The following is a 16,191-nucleotide window of genomic DNA, read 5'->3' as shown; positions in this document are numbered from 1 at the left end:
AAACGTCCCAGAGGGGCAGGCTCCACCATGACACTAGGGAGCGATGGGGTAAGGTGTCCTCACGGGAAGGACGGTGGGGCAGGTCCTCTGAGAGATGGTGTTCAGGTGTCCATGTCATAAGGAGCGATTGACATTTGATTCCGAGCACAGGGCCCAGAGCAGGGTTTAAGCAGATGAGTGCTAGATATTGGTCACTTTAAAAAAATCACCCTGGCTGGTCTGTAGGTAACATCTTTCAGGGGAGAGTAGATGCTGACAGGTGAGGTGGGCCCCTGTTAAAGTTAATGCAGCAGATGACAAAGGTTAGAGCTGTGACTAGCAATGGTGCCAAGAGAAATGGAGTCAGAGCATGCTTTGAAGGAAGACAAATTTGAACTGACTGATGTTTTGATCATCAGAGGAAAGGGGAATCACTGCTGGCATCTAGGTTGTGGCTGGAGCAGCTGTGACAGGAATGGAAGAGGAGCAGGGCTGGATGCCTGAAGACAGGCCACTTCGGGCGGTTGTTCTTGGACTGTCAGGTGGCCTCAGGAGAACCAATGAGGTGAAGAATGCAAATTCCAAGGCCATGAGAACATAGAAAACCAAAAGTTGCCTTTGAGTTGATTCTAACTCAGTGACCCCTTGTGTGGCAGGGTAGACTGTGTTCTGATTTTTCAGTAAATCACCTTTTCTGAGACACCTTGGGGTAGACTGGAACCTTCACTTGGTTAACAGACAAGTGTGCTCTTTGCACCACCCAGGAACTCCCAGAAAAATAGAAAAAAACAGAACTATTGGTCATTGAGGTGGATTCCAACACATAGGAATCACCCTATAGGACAGAGTAGTTCTATAGGTCTGTAGTGTTTCCAAGGTGGTGAGTCTTCACGGAAGCAAACAAGTTGTTCTCCCAAGGAACAAACAGCCAGTGAGTCCAAACTTAAGACCTTTTGGTTAGCATTCAAGCTCTAAGCAATTCCCAACTGGAGCAGAAGTTGCTAGAATCTGGTGGGAGGGGAGGCAGGTGGGGAGATGTTGAGAAGACTCCCTCCAGACTGTCCTGTGAGGTTCACTCCAGGTCATCACTTGTGGGAGAGAAGGAGGGACAGTGGAGCTTCTTGGAGTGGGTAGAAACATGTGAGTAAGAATGTGTTGGGGAGTGGTCCTGGTGACCAGCTGTAGCTCAGTGCCACTTTGCCCCCTGTGGTCATGACTTTAAAGTTAGACTAGCCACCCAAATGTCCTGTCCAGCTGCTTGAGTGTAGGTGCCAAAAGGCACTGAAGCTGAAGGTTTGCATGCAGTGTCCCCTACTGTCCCCAAGGCTCTGATGCTGGAATGAAAGGAGTAACTTTCTAACAAAAGTAGGAAGTGAGCCCCAAAAAAGAGGCAGGGCCGAAGGAAGCCTCATCTCTCAGACAAGCCTGTGTCGGCCCCTGTAAAGGGAAGGACTGGGTGTTTTCCTGCCTACCCCCTCCCCAAAGGAACCAGAGACTGAGGACAGGGCAATAGCGGCAGATCCAGGTGCCCAGCCAGGTTCCTGCATGCCCCACGCCCACAGTCCCCTCCTCAGCAGTCATTTTTCACACTTGTAAAGTGATACAACAGCTTTACCGAGGGCTGTGCACCAAGCCCGCATCCCTTCCCCAGTGCCTTTTCTCTGGAGTCCATTCCTGGCCTCTGCTGTCACTTCCCAGGTCCCACCGTGAAGCAAGAACCAGTCTCCTGCAAGATGTGCAGCATCGATTCCTTCTTCCGCAAGAATGGTGCCTTTGCAATGCTCGACCCACGTGACCTGGCGCTCTGACCTTGGCCTGGCAGGACAGGTGGGCTGGGGTGGATGGGGGAACGACAGACCCCATGTGGCAAAGCGGCTGTGTCTGTGTCTGATTCTCTGGATCCTGAGCTTGCATTCTGGGTTTCCTAAAATCCATGCCCACCAGCATTTGCAGGTGTACAAGGGACCCCTCTTGCTTCTTCCTTGACCCCTGACTACCAAGGCGCCTCCTGAGGATCCAGCAAGAACTAGAGGGATGCTGGGGCGGGTGCGCGCTACTCCCTGGGAACAGACTCCTCGGTGCCAGGGGACCACAGCAGCTCCTGGAAATTCTGGGTGTTCCTGGTGGAAGAGTGGCTTGTCACTGCAGATGCGGGGGGCGGGGGGGGCAGGGGGGCGGAGCAGGCTGCCCTCACCTCTGCCCCACTGTGCCCTCACCTGGCCCTGAGGGCCCGCAGCCTCCTGGTCCTCTCCCGGTGCACCTGTTGTAGTTGCTCCCGCAGGGCGCGCCGCTGCCCCTCCACATCCTCCTGGGCAGAGCCAAGAACTGAGCACCGCCTCCCACCCATTGGCTGTCCCAGCAGACCCCGCCAATCGCAATCGCGCCCAGGTGTCCTGGGAAGGGTGTGAGCCATGCACTTCCAAGGAATCCCAGGCCAAACCAAGGTCTCCTTCTTCCCCCTCCCAGGAGAGTGGTGGCTCCTCCACCATCCCCGGGGACTTGCCTGTGGCAGGAGCTGGGCGGGGCTGAGGGGTGGCCGCATCGGGTGAACCCGAGAGTAGCGGTTCCTAGCAATGGAGAGGCGTTCCAGGACCTGGAGGAGGCTGCTGTCAGCTGACCAACCCCATCCCGCCCAGGCCCCGCCCCCAGCCCAGCTGGCCTGTTCAAGACTAGCCCATGCAACCTCCACACCACCTCACCCTGACGTCCGTCACCCACTGCTTCACCCGCCAGGCCAGCCTGGACCCACGCCAAACCCCCACCTCTGGCCAGTCAGCTGTGCCCTTCCGGCTCGCGGCCCCGCCCCCAAGCCGTTTAAGCGGCTCCTGGCCCCTCCCCCTACGGCTTGCCCCTCTCTAGGCCCCGCCCCCAAACCGCTTACCTCCTTCTAGTCCCGCCCCCGAATCGCTCGCCTCTCTCTAGGCTCCGCCCCCGAACTAGCCCTGGCCCCGCCCCCTCACGGCCCCTCTCCTCCTCGGCCCCGCCCCTCAGCCCCCAGGGACCTGCCCTGTTGCTCACCCGGAGCTGCTGCCGCTCGCGGTCCTGCCGCTGTCGGCGTCTGGCCTCCTGGTGCAGCTCTAGCAGCCGCTGCAGCGCGGTCTCCTGCTGCGCTGAGCTCAGACCCTCTGTGGCCGCTGCCATCTCATCATCCCGGGGCCTGGGCCACGCAGCTTTCGAGGGATTAGGGCCTGGGGCCATGACCCTCTGCTCTCCGAGCACGTCCCGAGGCATCTCTCCCTCCAGAGACTGAGGGCCTCCTTCTGGGCCCTGCAACCCAGGTAGACCGCAGCTCGGCCATGGGGCCTCTGGGAGCGAGGCAGGAGGTTCCTGCTGCCTGGAGCTACACGTGCTGGGTGCCTCCAGCATCACTGTGCCGGGGAGCTGGGGCAGGGGTCCCTGTAGGTTGGCCATGGTTGGGGCCAGCTCTCCTCCTTGAATGTTGGCTTTTATTCCTGGATCTGGACTCTCCCCTCTTTGAGGCTGGGCTCTCTGTCCTCCTGGGGAGCTACAGAAGTCTTTCGAGGGACATAGGGGACCAGTGTACCCTTGGGGCTGTTTAGGCCCCTGGCCCCTGGCCCCTTGCCAGGCCTGTGGGACATTGCCTTTTAATGATAGAGGAATTTTCTTTTCTTGACCTTGAGAAGCTGTCTTTCTCTGATACTTAGAACTTTTTTCTCTCTGTTTGTCAGGAGCCTCCACCTTCTGACCCTGAAAGACCTCCTCTGTTAGACCTGGAGAAGCCTCCTCTCTATGACCCTGAGATACCTCTTCTATCAGACCCTGCTGTGTTGTCTTTCTCTGACTTAGTGGCACTTCTCTGCCCTCACCCAGAGGAGTTTCCTCCTTCTGACCCTGAGGGACCTTTTCTGCCAGACCCTGAGAAGCCTCCACCCTCTGACTCTGGTGTGTTTTCTTTTTCTGACTCTGTAGCACTTTTGTGTTCTGATTCTGTGGAGTTTCCTCCCTCTGATCCCAAACGACCACCTCTGTCAGTCCTGGAGAAGCTTCCACCCTCTGATCCCGAGAAACCTCCTCTGTCAGTCCTGGAGAAGCCTCCACTCTCTGTTTCTGGCATACTTTTTTTATCTGACTTAGGAGCACTTCTCTGTTCTGACCCTGAGGAGTTTCTTCCCTCTGACTCTGAGAGACCTTCTCTGTCAGATCCTGAGAAGCCTCCACCCTCTGACCCTGAGAGACTTCCTCTGTCAGACCCTCAGGAGCTTCCACTCTTTGACCCTGCTGTGTTTTCTTTCTCTGACTCAGTGTCACTTCTCTGTTCTGACCCTGAGGAGTTTCTTCCCTCTGACTCTGAGAGACCCTCTCTTTCTGGTCCTGAAACTCCCCCTCTCTCTGCAGTGTCTCCATCCTCAACAATTTCTCAGATTCTACTCTGTCCTGGCCCAGGTCTGAGGCCAGTCCTTCAGGGGGACCCTGGCATTCAGGCATCTCCCAGGGCCCTGGGGTGCCCTGCACAAGCTCTCTGCCTTGATTCCTGGACGGTGGTCGACAGAGCTTGTGGGTTTGAGGCTGTGCCAGGCTCGCCTCCTTCTGGGCCAGGTCCTAGGAAGGAAGAGCACTTTGGTCTACACGAGGGAGGGAATCCCTGGGGCTTGCAGAGCCACTTGCCCCAGTGGAGACCAGAGACACCCCTGTGTGACTAGTTCCCAGTGGGCTGCACTTCCATTTTGACCTGGATCTTGGATTTGTTAACCCCATCTCATGTGGTGTTGGAGTTGCTTCAGTAACGGTACCCTCTTCCATTCGGCTAGAGTAAGTTAGGGATCTGTCACTCTCATTTCACACCAGCAGCCCCCTCCCAGGCAGATCCCACCTGCATTATCCCCATTCTGAGAGGGGTCTGTCCAGGACCCTTCAACAACCTTTAACTCTGAACTTCTCAGCTCCTCAGAGGTGCTGCTGCTGCTGGTGGGGTCCAGCTCTTCTTGTAAGCAACCTGAGAGAGAAAGACTACGGTTGGGAGCCCTTGTGCTCATGCCCCAGCCCCTTCCACTCCCAGCCTGTCTTTCCACCTCAGGTGGAATCAAGTACCCCAAGGTTCCACAGTAGCCTGCGTGCATGCGTGCAAGTGTGTGTTAATCTGAGGGCCAGTGCTTGAATGCAAGGTGTTCCGATCCATCGTTCCACCTTTATTTACACAACCTGCCAACAGCCAACCCCATCTTCTTCATCCACCAGCCAAGGCACAGCCTCTTCCTCAAAAGCACCTTGGGTGCTTGGGAGAGAGAAGGGCCTATTTGCTGGGATCAGGAGTTACCCAATACCTCACTACACTGTTTTCAAGAAAATTCTCATTAGCCTCATTTTTATTTCTAAAAGCAAAATCAAGTGAAATTTGAAAAATGACATTTTAGATCAGAGCTTGGCCTGAAATGAGTCTTGACAATTGAGAAAATGAATGTAAAGGGACATGGGAGAAGGCCACAGCTCCATGCAGCTGTAGAGAAAGAAGCGTTGTTCCACAGCTCTAAAGATTTGTCTCATGCATTTGGGGCATTTTGCTAGGAGAGCTTCACATAGTTATCATGCTTGGAAAGAGAGTGTGAGTGAAAGATAGGAAGACATGCAACAAGATGGACTGACGCAGTGATGGCAGCAACAGGCTTAAGTGTATTGGAGACGAGGATGGCGCAGGATAGGACTGGGTTCAGACCTGCTGTTAATAGGGTCGCTCAACACATAGGGCCGTACTCAACAGAACCTAAGAGCAAAACTCATTAACCTGACTATCCAAGACCTTAAATTGAGAGCTTTCACAAGAATATTCCATCTTGTTCTTTCCTGCAATATGCTTGTGTGAATATTCCTAACAGTAACTTAAGTGGATATGTTCTCTGCCCAAAGAAATCAGTGTTTTGAAGAGTTTTTGAACAAAGAACTCTTAAGACTCGCAAACCTTTAGAAATTATCATCAAAAATGATGAAAATAATCTCTAAACGCCCCCATAATTCAGATCTGTTGTCTTCCTTTATTTCTCTGGTAATGATGTTATAATTGATAGCTCTGTATTCCCCAAAGATGGAATACTTGTAAAATTTATGTCAATCAGAAGTTGATCATTGGCATGCTGCCTCTTCTGTGTGTTTGATGGAACATTTAAAAGTGTGTACTTGCAGTAATGAATGAATGGAAATCCAAAAGCTCTGTAAATGGTCATTTAAATTATTAAAATAAAAAAAATTACAAAAAGAAAAGTGTGTGCTGTTGCTAAGATTTGCTTCTTTTTCTTTTGTGTTTTATTTGTTGTTACTAAGGAGCTACACAGCAAACACACATCAGTAGTGTCTACCTGTACAACTTCTTGTTGTTGATTCTGTCAAATCAGAACTGACCCTCCAGCAGGTTTTGAGAGACAGTAAATCACATTGGGAGGAAACTGTCCATCCCTCTCCTGCCGAGCTGCTGGTGGGTTCGAACCGTGTGTCTTTGGGATTGCAGCACAGTGTCTTACCACTGAGCCACCAGAGTTCCCTACAACTTAGTGACACTGATGATTTCCTAGAGCAACTGTTCTCAGGTTCCTTTTTGGAATTGTTCCTCCTCATTAACAGAAACTTAGAACTCTGTGAGTTCCTATCTAGCCTTTCAAGTTACTGTTATCAACTTGGTCCCATATAAATAGTTCCAAAAAGACATAATACTCAAGGTGAACTTCTGGTAGCTTAGTGTTAAGGAGCTTCCATCCCAAAGGCAGATGGTTCAAATCCACTACCTGCTTCACAGGAGAAAGATGGACAATCTGCTCCCATATGATTTACTGCCTCTGAAAACCCACTGGAAGGTCAACCCTGAACTGGTTCCAACTCAACAATACACAACAAAAAACAAGTTACAAGAATACAGGCTCAACTATTGTTTGGTTTTAAGAAGACTTAAGGGGATTTTTTTTATTTGATGTTTCAAGATCATCTCAGGGCAGTATTTTCATGGCTCCAGAAAGTCTAAAATCCATGAGAATTGGAAATTCTGGTCTATATTTCCCCCCTTTCGATCAACATTCTTATATGGAATATTTGATCAAAAATTCAATAATGGTAGCCAGGTACCACCCCGTTCATATAAGCTTATGACTTAGTCCATATCTTTCCCTTATTCATGACTCTCCCTCTTTCTTGCTGCTCCAAGAAAATTGCTGAGCCTTGGATATTCACTGGAAAGCTTTTAAGACCCAAGTACTTAATTTAAACTTTCAGACTCAAGTCTCACAGCATCCATCCCACTGAGTGCTAATTGCTCATTGTCTCACTCTCACTAACTGGGTCTCCTCAAGGACAAGGACCATGTCTCTCTGCTCTGAAGACCCCCAGTACCTGGCACAGAGGGGCAATAAGTGACAGGGTGCAGCTCCTCCCCACCTCTGCCCTGGGCGGACATTGGTAGTCATTTCTAGCACTCTCTCTCCTAAGCCAAAACCAATCAGGTAAAATTGGCCCATGACAGAAAACCTACTTGACATTCTTGGGTACTGCTGGCACTCAAATGAACAGTGTACAATGAAGAATACATGAACTTGGAGTGACTTTCCTGCCTTCTCCAGTCTAGCCCCAGGAACTCCCTGCCCTCCCGTCTGCCCACCCTTCTCGTTTGCTCATCCCGCTTGTCTGCCAACCACTACCATCAACATACCAAGTGTGGGTTCTGTGGGCATGCCAAGGCTCTCCACGCTCAGGTCTACGTTGCTCCCAGCCTTGTCAGGACCTGGGGCTGCCGGTGTACCCTCTGCCTGTGCCCTGCAGGAGCACACCGCCCACCTCAGTGGAACCTCTTGGGGCCCATGACTCTGAAGGGGGAAGGAGGCTGGAATGTCTACCTCCTGAACCCCCAGAAGTCCACTGAGTCTCCCCTACTCCAGGTTTTGAGCCCAGGGTGGCCTTGTTATACCTGTACCCACCCCTGGAGCCAAGGAACTCGAATTCAGGGGTCACTGTTCCAAAGGGCTGAGGGACAAACATGAGTGTAAATGAGTTGGGGAGGTTGGGAGGAGCTGTCAGGTGGTAGGAGGGTACTAGGCGGGGCTGGGGCAAGAGACAGGAACAGGGACAGGCTCGGTGACCTGGTGTGGCTACAGGGAAAGGAGCACAGGACTCAGGGAAAGACTCACCCCTCCACGAACTGATGTTCCTCGCTCCGTGAGTCCCCAGTCTGGGGCTGAGGGCACAGACCAGAATCCTGGAAGGTTTTGAGGTACCTTAGACCACAGGACATCACCCCCTGGGGTGGGACGGGCTGCCTCTAAGATGCCCCATCACCCTTGCCTCTTGATGTGCACACCCTGATATAACCCCTCTCCCAACCTTGACAGTGAAGACCGCAGCCCGGGCCTGACTTGACTATGACTTCATGAGAGACCTAGAGGCCAAATAGACTAGATAGAAGTCTTCGTATAGAAATCACCAGAAAAACAGCTGCTTCCTGTTAGTACACAGGATTTCTTCAGCACACTCTGAAAACAGAGACCGTGTGGTTTAAATTTGAAGTCACTTTGCAGAATGGTCTTGGAGGTCCTTCAAATTTTTCTTTTTTAAATTTTACTATTTTTTGTGTGTGTGCTGTCACAGCAGATCTGACTGGTACAGGAGGAGATTGTCCCGCCTTCTCCAGCAGAGCATCTGGTGGATTGGAACTGCGCACCTCTGGGACTGCAGTGCAGCTTCTTGCCACTAGGCCACCAGAGCTCCTCTCCTTCACATTTCTTATCTGCCCAGCATGAACTGCTTAAAGGAGCCCTGGTGGTGTAGTGGTTAAGAGTGTGGCTGCTGAGCCGCTCCTGGGTCCCTCCCCCGCAGAAACTTTGAGATAATAAACATTTGTTTTCAAGCTGCTAAGCTCCAGGAGTTTGTGCCCTGCAGGAGAGAACCAATACGCCCAGGCACCTTTCTCCTGGCTTTCGTTCACCTTCCAGGAGCCCTCACAGCTGAAGGAGTTAAGTCCTGGGCTTCTGGCCAAAAGACTGGCCATGTGAAACCACCAGCCTCTCAGTGGGAGAACAGCCAGGGAGTTCGCTCCTGTTAAGAAGTCCAACCTCAGTCCTGAGGGCCACTGTGAGGAATGGTCTGAGCAAATATCCATCCTCTGTGACACCCACTGACTCCCTACCCCTGAGGTCAAAGGGGAACAAGTCTCTCTTGCTGGTGCTTTTCCAGTGGGAAGGACACAGACTGTCATTGTTGATTGGATACTCCCTTCCCATGGTGGTCTTCACTGCCATGTCCTCCTGATACTGCGCTGCCCCAGGTGACCATTAGGTCCAGCTCTGCCCAGTCACCACAGCACGCTCCCTCCAGAAGGGCTCAGTCCGGCCACCAGTCCTGGAGCGAGGAGCCGATCTTCATCTGTCCCGGGCACCCTGGGCATCAGCATCCCTTGGGCTTCGGCCAAGCCTGTTTCCTCTCAAACCGTAAAACCACAGAGTCGACAGAACTGCTCCAAAGGGCTTGCTCGGGTGTGACCGTTACACAAGCAACTTCCATTCTCTGCTTCTGCTGCACCACCAGGTGGGTGTGAAGGACGAGCCTTCAGGTTTAGCAGCTGGGCATTGCTCCGCCATTCTGTCCAGAGGCTTCTGTGAGGTCACCACACAAGTGCTTCAATCCAGACATAAGGAGCAGGCGCTGAGGGCCAGGCCTGGCACGAACCTAGTCACATTGCTGAGCTTGTCTCATCCTCCCTACTGCCTTCTAAGGTGGGCCCCTACCCACGCAGCCCTGAATGTCCATAGTGGGGGACGCTGGGACACAGGCCCATGAGGTGATCACAGAGGAGCCATGCCTATCTGGCTCCAGCATCTGAGCCCATCCTTCTGCTCTCCCTTCCCCCCCCCCCCCGTGATAACCCCTAAAGGCACACTGAACCCTGACCCCCAGCTCACTCCACTTACTGGCTGCACAGAGTCCCCTCCTGTCCTGCCCCTTGACTCCCAGTGCTGGCTCCATGCACACTGGGCCTGGGCCTGGACTCTCAGGCCACAGAACGGGGCCTGGGGCGGCCAGAAGAGGCCCAGTCCTGCCCCAGTCAGCAACTCCAAGTCCCACAGGAGCTGTAGGAAGATGGGGTGTCAGGGTGTGAGGGGCACCCACCCTGCTCTTGCCCACAGCCCGGGGCAGCCCTACCTGCTCCTGAGCCCGGCGCCTCCGTTCCATCTGCAATAATGCTGCGGGCAGCTCCAGCCCCGGGGGACAGCCCGGGCTCCCCTCTTCTTGGGAGGGACAACATGCCTCCTTCCTCACCTGCTGCAGCGCAGCCTGGAACTGCCCCAGGCCTGCAGGGCACTGGAAGAGGTGCTGGTACAAGGTCAAGGCCTGCTCGGGGGAGCAAGGGAGCCCCAGGCCCCCAGGAGAGGTCGCCTGGTCCATGTGGCAGGGACAGGAACAGAGATTCCCCCCACACTCCTCTACTTTAACTCTGGAGACTGGGAGAGGCTAGGGGCCAGGACGATTTCAATAATGGCTCCTGGTTTCAATAATGCAGGACGCAGATACCTGACCCCCGTGTTGATGTGGCCTGACCACATGACAGATTTCTGGGTCTGGATGGGAGAGTGGTGGAATGTGAACCCAGCACAGAGAGGGGTGCGTGCTTGTGTGCACCAGCGCTCACCTCTCTGCGATCCCAGCTGCTCATCGGTTGAAGAGATGGGGTGACAGCTGCCTCATACACGAAAGCAATCATAGCGGTGGCGGCAACAGCTTATTTTGTATCAAGATACAAAATGCTACACGTCACCTTCCTTCCAGCCACTTTGCAAATAAAACAACTAGGCCTCAGAGAGTAACTTGGCAACGTTTCCCACGTCAGAGGACAGATGAACATGATAGACTGATTCTGGGAAAATGTGGCTCCAGAGCTTAGGCCATTGCATCACCCACCAAGAAGTAAATAACAGCAGAAAGAGGCTAAGGCTTCTCAAGGGCTTGTTCCAGGCTGTCCTGCAAAGCGATGGCCATAGGCCGTTCCATCTATTCCTTGAAACACTTCAGATGCATGTTCCCACTGCCTCACTTTAGAGATGGAGGAAGCATTTACCTAAGTTCTAATAACTGGAAGGGATGAATTCACAGGGCAGACTACAGTCCGTCTGTCCTGTGCTCTCAGGAGCAACTTTGTCCTGTCTGTGGCTGTGGCAGCTCAGAGATAGAAGACAGGACACACTCCCTCCTGCCCAGGGACAGGAGAGATGCCGAAACAGCAGGAAGTGACAGAGGAGGTCACAGTAAGAAGTCCTAGATAAAGGGGAGAGGATGTACAAAACTCACAATAATAAAAGATCAGGCTTACTTAAAGACTGGGAGACCCCTGAGATCACGGTCCGTGGAAGCCCTTCAAGCCTGGGACTGACCTCACCCTGGCAGCTTGATTGTCAAACAAACAACAGGGTAGCCTATCCATGAACAATGATACCAGGAGACACACTCTCCTGAGAACAGTCAACCCTGAGATGAGAAGGCAGAATCTGCCCAAGGGAAAACTCAGAGGCAGGAAAGGACAAGTGGAAATGGAAATAGAGGAAGGGAATGGGGACTGCACTGTTACCTTCTGGGGGTGCAATCAGCATCATGAAACAAGCTCTCGGAATCTTTCACTCAAGCCTCAATTGTTAAAAAGGAGGGGTGCAGAATGAGCAGGGGGAGTGTCTGATTAAACACATCCTCTAAGTAAGCAGTGGAGGGACCCGACTGGGAACCCTAGGGGTGGGGGGGTGTCCTCCCCAGGATCATTGAGCCTTCCAGCTGATGACGAAAACTGGTAGAAGTAAAAACTGGGAAAGTTGTTTTACCATCTGTATTCTCAATAAAATTGAAAATGAAACAAACTGGGAAAGAGAAAGGGATTCCTCACTTTACAGCAAAGGTTCCTAAAGACCAAGGTCACAGAGCGACAAGTGGCAATGTTGTGATTGTTGTTGTGTCTCATCCAGTTGGAACTGACTCACAGCTGAACCTACAGCGGGTTTTCAGAGGCAGTGAACTGCATGGGAGGAGAATGTCCATCTTTCTCTCACAGAGTAGCTGGTGGATTCAAACTGTGTACCTTTGGGAAGGCAGTGCAGCTTCTTACCCTTAGGCCACCAGATCTCCCTATGCAACAAAGAAATGTAAATTCTGGACCTTTTTCTATTCAGAGCCACATGCTTCCTTCTGTGATGCTGTCTGCTCCCACACCATGGGGCAGGATAGTTGTAAGTGTGCACACGTGTCTATTTGGTTGGGGGGAGTTGAACACACATGTCCACTACATCATGGTTTGTTATTGTTCCTGCCCCCACCTCAGCCATGGAGTCCGCAACACCAGCTCTCTGAGTGCCCAGGATATACCCAAACACACAAAAGCCCAAAATAAGAGGAAAAGGGTGCCCCATGTGAACTGAGCCCCTTGTCTGTGGCTCCTCCATCCCTTCAGCATGGGAGCCCCATGTCCCTGCCTGTGTCACAATGAGCACAGACAGGGGTCAAGCCACTAGGCCCCTCCTCAAGCTCCTGTCTGCTAAGTTTCCTGGCCGGATGAAGACAGGAGGAAGGCAGAAGGGATGTGCCAGGTCCAGGGCTAGGCCCCCTCAGTCCCCACTCTAACTCTAGGCTCTGAGCTCATACAGCCCTGGCTCCCACCTAGTGCCAAGAAGCACGTGCACGTGCGCGTGCGTGCGTAAACACACACACACACACACACACACACACACACACACACACACACGCCTTGGCATAGGCCTAGAGTTTATTGCTTCTGATTCAAACACATGAGGATCCTTGTGGACACAGCCAGATCCCCCAGGCCTGGGTGGGACTCTCCCCAAAGCTCTGGCCAGGGCTGCGGCCAGAGGGAGCACCACGGGGAGACTTCTGTCCTGGTTGGGTGTCATCAGGAGTCTTGGTTGGGTGTCATCAGGCGTCCTGGCCAGGTGTCATCAGACTCGGATACCTGCTATCCCTGGCTGGGGCTGGGCAGAGCACTGGGTGGCAGGTCCCCGGTGAGCAGGACAGGGGGACAGGCCTCAGGGAGAATGCAGTGGGCCTCATGCTCCACCAGGCCCGCAGGGCACTGGCAGCCGGGCACGCAGGGCCTCACGCAGTGGGCTGCCAGCTCCCCGAGGGGGATGTGTCGGTTGAAGCAGGTGCGGGGACAGGGGGGGCCACACTCATCGAACACGAAGCCACGGTCCAGGGGGCAGCCCATCACTGCAGGAGAGTGGAAGGTGGGTCACCAGGCAATTCCTGACTGTTCCACTCTCCCTATGACCAGCCCTGAACCTTAGAGGGGGCATCTATCACCTCTGGTCACCCTCCCTTCAGACTCCCTCCCTGGACCTGCTGGGCACCACCCCTCACCGCAGAGCGTGGGGCCCCGCCAGGCAGGCGTCACTCCTGCCTGGCGACAGTGGCTGGCATAGGCTTCCAGGGCATCGCAGAGGCAGGTGTCTGCGGATGGACCCAGGCCACAAGCACAAAGGTCATACACGCAGGCAGCAAAGAACGGCTCTGGGGCCACCACAGCATGGCATCGACTGAAGGGGGCTGACTTCAGCACAGCACATCGGGCATTGGCCTCGCGCCGGGCACGGTAACCAGCTGCCCGGCACGGATCCACCTCTCGGCCGGCAGCACAAGGCCGGCCAGGCCCTGGGCCCTCTGAGACCTCGACCGGAAGAGAGAGACATCAAACAACAGCATCTCCAGGAGGACACTTGAGGTACTCTGTGTGCTCTTTTCTAAACTTTCCACTGGACAGTTCTCAAATCTCAACTAGAACCTAGCAAAGGAATCATCTATATATATTTTTTGTTCCCATGTCATAGATGGAGAAACCACAGCAGAGAGCAGGTTAGGTATCTGTTCAGGGTCACACAGTGTATGACAAAATAGGAGTAAGACTTGGGAGGTCAAAGGAAGAGGCCTCTCCCACCCTAGCTTCTCCAGTAATGAAAGCCCCCCACTCACTATCCTGGGCCTCCCTCCATTCCAGATCACTGCTGAGGCCTGCGCTCAGCTATGCCCGCCCCCGCCCCCTGTGCCCACTCACCTGCCAGCTGTTCCCAAATGCAGCCTCTGTGGGCAGGAGCAGCCCCTCTGGACCTCGAAGGTCATCTCGGGCAAAGCCATTGAAATTCCCACAGAGTCCACAGGTGTGGCCTCGGTAGGAGCCAGGCACCCTCACCTCCACCTGGGACCTCCCGTCCCACAGCACCTGTGCAGAGAAGCCCGGACTGGGGAGGGAGGTACCCAGGAAGGTCAAGGACCGATGTGGTCTCATTCACCCTGCCAGCACCCACGTGCTGGAGAGTAAGTCAGGTGGGGGAAACTCCTAGGGAGGGGACACGGGCGGGGGCCAAGTCACCTCGCCCTCTCAGGCTGGCGCCCTGCCCACACAGCATGACGGGGCCCACTGCTCCAGCGTAAGGGTGCTTGCTCTTGTGCACCTCTCAACTTCGCCGAGGTAAGATGTCTAACAGATAACGTTTGTCCTTCCAGAAGACAAATCAATTCAGTTCGCTCAGTCTCAGGAATGTAGACATGTCTTATTTTACAAATTGTGCTCGATTGTTGGGGAGTCCCTGGCTAGCTCAGTGGTTAAGTGTGGGGCTGCAAACCAAAACGTTAGTGGTTCAAACCCACCCAGAGTGCCTCAGAAGATAGGCTGCTGGCGAGCTGCTTTGGAAAGGTTGCAGCCTTGAGAGGCCGGTGAAGGAGTTCTACCCCACCCTCATTCCACAACCCCCAACCCCAAACACCCATCCTCAGGAGCTGGGGTCGCCTGGATGGCAACTAACAACATCCGCTTCATTTTGGGGGCTGGGAGATTACATGATAGGGAAGGAAATTTGGAAATCTAGTAGAGGCCTTCCCCCCAAACCCCTCCCATTTTAAAGACGAGAAAGCTGAGGTTCCCAGGGCTGGGTGACTGGTCTAAGAGCCAGTGCGGTGTCCTCACTGGAGCCAAGATTGAAAATGAGACCTCCAAGACCCTCAAAGTCTCTAGCCCTGATTCCTTCTCTCCCGCAAAGTCTGGCAAAACTCTCTCCACCTCAGCCTCCTTCCCAGATGGCTGGGCTACCCTGAGGCTCCCAGACACCCTCCTGCTCACAGATGCAGGCGCCTGGAGTGCTCCCAGCTGAGTTTTGGGGAGTCCCGGCCCCACTCCTCCTGGCCCCCCACGCACCTGGAGGCCAGGCTGGGCGTGCAGGATCACCGTATGCCCCCGCAGCTCCACGTACAGCAGCGGCTCCTGCAGGAAGGGCAGGGCAACAGGGCGCCCGTCCACCTGGAGGAGAGGAGTCACCCATGGGGCCCGCGTGGGAACAGTGGGTGCGGACCCCCGTCCCCAGCACTGCCACTCACCGAGACCGCCCCGCCCTGCAGTAGCCTCACAGCCACGCCTCCCAGCAACACGGCCACCTCCTGGGTCCACGCCACGCCGCTCCGGCCGCGGTCATCGTTGGTCACATGGACGCTGTGGGCGACAGGGATCAGCAGGGACCCGCGCAGGGGCTCAAGGAGAAGGGTAGGTGGGGGGTGCCCACCTGAAGTCCCCTCCGTGGCAGTCCTTGGCCAGCACGTAGCTGCAGCCGCCCTGGAAGTGCAGGAGGCGGCCGTCGAAGGTGCGGTAGTGAGGGTCTCCGAAGGCCATGCAGGAGGCCGGCCGGGGCAGGCAGCGTGGACAGCAGCTGCCGGGACTCAGGGCGGGGGCCTCGTCCTGGTCCGGCCCAGACCCGGTCAGATCAGGCCTTCCCGCAGGGCAGCAAAGACCCTCCCGAAGGATGCAGGGCCATCGGTGTCCACTGTCCACCCCCCTTGGCCGCCCGATGCCCACTGTCCATCCCCACAACCCCGGGTCACCCGGTGTCCATTGTCCATCCCCCAAACCCGGGCCACTCGTTGTCCACTGTCTACCCCCCTGGGCCGCCCAGTGTCCACTGTGCACTCCCCGGGCCGCCTGGTGTCCACTGTCCACCACCACCACCACACACACACACCCGCCCGGTGTCCACTGTCCACTCCCCCCCGGGCCACCCGGTGTCCATTGTCCATCCCCCAAACCCGGGCCACTCGTTGTCCACTGCCTACCCCCCTGGGCCGCCCAGTGTCCACTGTGCACTTCCCCCCCTCCCCGGCTGCCCGGTGTCCACTGTCCTCCTCGACACCCCGGGGCCGCCCGGTGTCCACTGTGCACTCCCCGGGATGCCTGGTGTCCACTGTCCACCACCA

General features: G+C 54.8%; 1 protein-coding gene across 1 annotated transcript in view; it reads right to left on the bottom strand.

The window, feature by feature from the left end:
* Positions 1 to 12,913: 12,913 nt before the first annotated feature.
* The window catches only part of KCP (kielin/chordin-like protein), a 28,512-nt gene continuing 25,234 nt past the window's right edge, over positions 12,914 to 16,191 (bottom strand). Inside the window, exons 31-36 of the mRNA XM_006896089.1 lie at positions 15,507 to 15,679; positions 15,325 to 15,436; positions 15,146 to 15,247; positions 14,009 to 14,173; positions 13,318 to 13,624; positions 12,914 to 13,167 (exon numbers count right to left, since the gene is read on the bottom strand). Of these exons, the coding sequence (XP_006896151.1) occupies positions 12,914 to 13,167; positions 13,318 to 13,624; positions 14,009 to 14,173; positions 15,146 to 15,247; positions 15,325 to 15,436; positions 15,507 to 15,679 (1,113 nt within the window). The remainder of the gene's footprint in view (positions 13,168 to 13,317; positions 13,625 to 14,008; positions 14,174 to 15,145; positions 15,248 to 15,324; positions 15,437 to 15,506; positions 15,680 to 16,191) is intronic.

Source organism: Elephantulus edwardii, unplaced genomic scaffold, assembly GCF_000299155.1.
Source record: "Elephantulus edwardii isolate Elephantulus edwardi_28Jun2011 unplaced genomic scaffold, EleEdw1.0 scaffold00181, whole genome shotgun sequence".
Taxonomy (NCBI): domain Eukaryota; kingdom Metazoa; phylum Chordata; class Mammalia; order Macroscelidea; family Macroscelididae; genus Elephantulus; species Elephantulus edwardii.
Note: the sequence above shows the minus strand (reverse complement) of the source record. Positions and strands in the feature narration are given on the sequence as shown.